The sequence below is a fragment of the Notothenia coriiceps genome, unplaced genomic scaffold (genome assembly GCF_000735185.1).
Source record: "Notothenia coriiceps isolate Sejong01 unplaced genomic scaffold, NC01 NC01_scaffold00030184, whole genome shotgun sequence".
NCBI lineage: Eukaryota > Metazoa > Chordata > Actinopteri > Perciformes > Nototheniidae > Notothenia > Notothenia coriiceps.
Window position 1 is genome coordinate 4070 of NW_011362885.1, and position 6339 is coordinate 10408.

Here is a 6339-nt window from a genome sequence, read left to right on the forward strand (position 1 = left end):
TCTCACACACATACACACTCTCTCTTTCACACACAAACAGACACACACACACACACACACACACACACACACACACACACACACACACACACACACACACACACACACACACACACACACACACACACACACACACACACCTCACTCTTTAGAATCCAGCTTGTAACATTCCCATTAACTAAACTAAACTAGTTTGTGTGTAGTCAGTTATCTACAGTATAATGCACTAGATGTGAGCTGCTGCATGAAGGGTACTTGTAATGACCACATCTATCCAGCACAGAAAAGATGGGTAAAAGTCAAACTAAACCATTCTGTTGTCCAGCAGAGAAACCCAGCAGCTGTTTCTGAACACGTCGAGCTGCTCCATGAGACAGAAGCTCAGATAATGAGCGTCTGCAGTAATTACAGGGATGAGTCAGTGAGGCAGTCTGTCATTCAACACCTTTTACTAAATGGACATAGCAGCAAACATGACTGATGCCTTCACAATGACCTGTTGATGAGCAAAGACCAAAGGTTTAGTGTCCTAATCTTCTAGAAGACAACATTGCCTTCTAGCATTTCTATTTTTCTGTATTTTTGTGGTCATTTGAGTTGGATTTGATTTCTTTTCAGTGTTTCTGTTCGGAACAGAAATCAATTTGCATAATAAAATCCACAACTAAGCCTTCTTAGTGTATTCATTTCCTCCTAAAAATCACTATAATGCCAGTTCCTTATTACAATAAGGCAGAGGCTGTATTTCGCCTACCTACTCTGTGAAAAAAACAAAACGAGCTGGTGTACCATCTGCCAAAGTTCACTGTAAGCCGACCCAAAATCTGTCAGCACTTGCTAAACGAATAAAACCCTCGTAAAACAAAGAGCCATAACTGGGTTAATGCGCTGAAAACCAAATGACGTACTAATCTCCGTCGTTATGAAAAGTGTTGAGAGAAATATGTGCTTTTTTGTGTAGGTTTTTTTCATAACGAGTTCATAGAAAAAGCATAAAATCTCTGAGATGTTTCTAATTTTTTAAGGTGCAGTTTCATATTTTTGTTTTTGTGCTTTTATGCTTTTAATGAAGTGAACAGAAAATACAAGTTTCCCTGTGAACGACTGAGGATTTATGAAACTGCAGATAAAGGAGACCGATAGGGAAAATAAATCATAAAAAAGCAAGCTTATTAAGTTTGAAAAGTGTCTGGAGAAACCTCTCTTTTATTACAGACTGTAAGCAGAACAAGTTCAGGAAAGAGTCGATATACTTCCCTTGATAATTTACCAATTAAACATGTCCCTTAAAAGGTCTCGATGGCTGATCAATAACACCCTCCCCTAAGTGCATACTTTAACCGAGGGAATAAAGCTTCCTGATGAGCTGAGAAGGGCCATTTAATGATCAATAAATCAACACATCGATAGCTTTGCATGTGTTAATGAGTTTTCTCTGGGTCGTACCTGACGTTCTCGTGCCTCTTGACGTACAGACTGTGGAAGTTGTTGTCTTTGACGAGGCGCTGCTGCTCCTCTTTGTCCTTACAGTCCTGCAGGCGCTCCATGATGGCAAGCTTCATCTTCATGGAGATGTAGACAGGAAGCACAGACTGCAGCAAGTTCTCCTGCACACACACACACACACACACACACACACACACACACACACACACACACACACACACACACAGAGAGAGACACAACACACACAATTAGTTGCATAATTGCTATTTAGGTGAGACAGGAAATTGGGCTTATTTCCAGACGGTGGCACTCAATATACGTGATCTCACACACACAGACAGACAGACACACACACACACACACACACACACACACACACACACAGTCAAACCTCATAAACATCTCACTCTTTCAAATCCAGCTCGTAACAGTTGGCTGAACACACCATTCATCTGGCAAGTGGACAATGACCATTTTTATTTGTAAGCCCTAGCACCAATCTGGAGTTTTGGGGGCACTATTATGTAAAACTACTTCATACAGGTTTAAATAGTTTTGAAAGCGGCTCAGCCAATCAGAATCAAGGAAAAAATAATATAAAATAGCTCGACGCTTAAAACTCATATAAATATTTCTCATTTTAAGGCATTCAAGCATATCCTGTGCGTCATAAATATGAACTTCAGCTAATGAAATATGGATTTCATAATACTTTATCCCTAATCCTTCTTTATTATTTCCTCGAGGCAGAACAGGTGGGATGAACCAGTTATGTTCAAGTCATTAAAGGGATATCAAAGGGTATTTAGGACATTCACATTCTTGTTTTGAAGTGGTTTTAAACTATTTGGACGTTAAGTCCTATTTTTTGAATATGAAAGAAACACGAAAAATGCGCTCAGTACAGGACAGTGTTTCTGCCAGACGCTTTCCCCCCCTCACATAAAAGATGAAATTAATTCAATTGTCGCCATCATCTCCTTCATCTTAAACTTATTTAAGTTTACGTAAAGTAGTATTTATTCGTTTTGAATCATCCCTTACTTTAGTGGATCATAACATAGAACTCTTTTCTTCGATATTTCTGATTTATGTAACACCCCTACAACTTTGACAGGATGAACTGCTGCTTTTGACACGGCTTCAGATAAATGTTTATTAGACCATGGGATGTTTTGCTTTAACACGTCAGACATTTCCAAGTGTCTTTGGAAGAAGCCAAGTGGGCCGTAACAAAGCGTTTATTTCCCTGGAGGGTTTCTGGACCCTCTCCAGGTGGCACAGACTTCAACTCAAAGGAATACAATTGCACCTTATCCTAATTTGAGGGTGTTATTGCAAAGAGGTGAACGTGTTTGGACTGAAAGCATTCCAGCTTCTTCATTCATTTTTAAAATGAGTAAAATAAACATCATAATTGAAGTTGACTTTACAAGTTAGGGTATGTGTCCTCTATAAGAATGTGTGTGTGTGTGTGTGTGTGTGTGTGTGTGTGTGTGTGTGTGTGTGTGTGTGTGTGTGTGTGTGTCACTCAGCTGCAACCTGAACTGCTTCCATTCACTCTGGCTGACCTCTTGCAAAGTTCGAATTACGCTTTTAGTTTTCCACTGAGGAAGGGAAACTCCCCTCTCATAAAGTGGTCTTTGTAGAGAGGAAGGCGGGAAACTATAGGATGAATGTTACCTGATGAAGTGCAGCTGTAAATGTTATCCATTTGTCTTTATTACTTCATGTACAAAAGTACTTTCAAGAGGCAATAGACAAGTGATGTGCTTTAACGTATCATTATAAAGTAAATGTTGTTTGCACAATGTAATGTTTATGGGATAATGAAGTGGATTTAGATTGTTCCTTATTAGCCTCGATCTCGCTTTTGAATTCTGTCTGACACTTTCTAAAATAAGTATTGGTTTTATACACAAAATATTCCAGACTTTCGAGAGAAATTCCTGTTGTGTTTGGGTTACTGTATGTGCTGTATCAAGACATTACATCATATTACAGCGACAGCATCTTACAATAGGTAAGACGGCTTGTATTGAATTATTAGGGGTGTGGACAGTTACTACTACAATTAGCAATAAAGAATGAATTACTTCATACATATTTGAGTACATATGTATTGCTTTAACCCTGATTGTATGAATAATTTGTTAAATGTGTCTTAGTAAAAAGGAAACCAATCAGAGAAAGTTGTCTATTGCTGTTTTAATTACTTACTTATAGTCCACATCTTGCATATGGAAACATGCAGTGACACACATTTACTTTGATTTATGGGACATTTCTGACATCCTTCACACCCTGCGAAGACATTTTTTAGGAGTGTCTGCGTTCACTGCTGCTGCGTTTGAATGTGCCAACACGGCGTGAGTTCCTCATTGGTTCCTCACTTGGACAGGTTTTGGACTTTCCCCTAACGTGCTTTTATGCCAATGTTCTCCTCAGCTAACAACACGCTCCGCTTTTCTCAGCCCCAGTTCAAATACAACAGGAGTTTTAAATGTTAATGGTTATTTCATTCCTTTCTGTCCAGCTAGGCAACACACCAGCTTCTCAGTGGTCTCGCACTAAGCAACGGACATAACAACTAACGACATAAGGAAGGACATTTGTTTTAAAAATGCCTCTGAAGGAAAGAGCAAGCCAGCACAGATGCATCTAATTTAAAAGGCAACACAGGAAAATCTAATTTCAGGGGGATTTGTTTGTTGCAATGAAAACATCCATGGGAGAGTCAACAGGAGGCCAGCCAAGAGCAAAGATTAAAGATGAAATACAATTGTACAAATATGGCTGTTTTCATCTTTCATCTGTAATGTCTGCTTTCATCCAGAGAGGTTACTAAAACACAGATGATGTGGAAAAACAAAAAGGTATTTATATGCTCGTCACAAACATTAGCTGAGAATACACTGTGAGCTTCTCCCCACAAAATATATATTTTTTAATAAAGAAATATTGCTTTGGTTTTTCTTTTCATAAATGAAAGGTAAGGAAAACCTGTAATGCAAATCATTGATGACATATTTTTATGAAATATATCTTACGTTGACTGATTTATTTCCCCTTATATATGTTAAAGGTCCCAAGTCATGGCCATTTCTACTGATCATAATTCCATTGTTGAGGTCTACTAGATTCACATTGTGCAGTATAGTATGTGTATTCACTCTCTGTCCCACGCGGCTTGTTGGAGCTCCGCCTCCCCCCCCTGTGAGCCCAGTGTGCTCTGATTGGTCGGGACGTTGCGAGGCTTGCTGCTTAATGATCTGGCTTACTGGTGTGGTTTCCGGGTCGGCGATATAGCGGGACAGCGCGAAACTCATCCTGAGCACACACAAACACTCACAGTCGAACTAAAAGCAATAAGTGTGGCTTGATATCGAGTAAGAAAAAGGTTAATAACTCTGTGAGAATGGGTCTGCGGAGAGCATTTCTCCACCATCCCAACTTGTCTATTACCAACCAGGGAGCTCTATGCAAGTCAATGGGACTCCCTGTTGGTTGAAAATGTACGCTAAAGGTCCTGGTGTGTGAGGAGGTCCGCGGATTGGTCCATTTTGCTTCCGGGAACCGCATGACAACAATGGAAAAAGAGAAATGTCCAACGAGGCGTTCTGGGGCAGCACAGACAGGTCTTCTCTGTGTTAGAGTTTTACTCGCTACAGGGTGTACTTTGAGGGGTTTGTGGCTCTGCAGACCGTTTACATGCAGAAGAACCTTCATAACACACAAGGAGACGGGTGATAACCAGAAAAGCATGGCATGGGACCTTTAAATGGATTTTCCTTTTTAATGATTTGAATAGATTTCATATTTAATAGGCGTTACAGACAGTGGAGCTACTTTTTGTGAGACTCATTCCCAACCAGACTTTGACAATATAGCAGATTAAGCGATACGTCTCTGTTTGTTTGCTGTCTTTTGAATACAAGGAGTAGGACTTCTCTGCAGCACAACAACACTTATGTCAGAATGATATTTTCACAAATAAATGTGATTATTGCAATTTGGATAAATTGTGCAGCCATATTTGCAACTTCGTTTCTCTTTCAAGGAGTCAATGCAAGCATGTTTTCTCTCAGTGATCGTGCTGTTGTGTTTAATGTTTGTTGTTTGTTTTTTATGTACTGCATCCTGATATGTGTCCATGTTGATGTTACAACACCTTTCTCCCTCATATTTATATTACAACTTCAACAGTACATAAATACAGAGCTCAATCCCAGGTCGAATGCACACTAAAGGCTCTTTGAGCATGTTTCTCTCTGATTGTGATCTTATGTTAAATGTTTGTTTTTCTTGTATTGTGTCTTGATATCTGTCCTTGTTAATGTTGCAAATGGAGTTGCTGTGATGCAAGTCCAATTTCAGACTTGATCTGACCATTAAAGTATTATCGTATCGTATCGTAAGCAACACTTCTTGCAGACACTTCCCTTGTGAACAGATAATGCTCTGGTTACACTAACCTGTTGTCTCTTCTCGATCTCCAGCTTCATGCGCATGCTGAGGCACCTCAGGGTGTCCTGAAAGGTCTGACGGAGGGTCTTCTCCATCAGGACTTTATGGAAGGCTCCCACCACGTTGCCACACAGGAACACCACCGCGTTGGACAGGAGCTGCAGGAACAAAGACACAGGAACAGATGTTAGAGACCAACATGGAAACAGATTCATCTATCCATCCATCCATCTATCCATCCATCCATCCATCCATCCATCCATCCATCCATCCATCCATCCATCCATCCATCCATCTATCCATCCATCCATCCATCCATCCATCCATCCATCTATCTATCTATCTATCCATCCATCCATCCATCCATCCATCTATCTATCTATCTATCTATCCATCTATCCATCTATCCATCCATCCATCTATCTA

At 40.0% G+C, this 6339-nt stretch overlaps 1 protein-coding gene across 1 annotated transcript; it reads right to left on the reverse strand.

Moving 5' to 3' along the window:
- Positions 1 to 1421: 1421 nt before the first annotated feature.
- Positions 1422 to 6071, reverse strand: LOC104959268 (adenylate cyclase type 7-like; the record flags this gene model as incomplete). The annotated part of the gene is made up of 2 exons (XM_010787136.1): positions 1422 to 1607; positions 5922 to 6071. Coding segments are annotated over 2 exons (336 nt in total), but the record flags the coding sequence as incomplete, so codon positions are not given.
- Between the last annotated feature and the right edge of the window lie 268 nt (positions 6072 to 6339).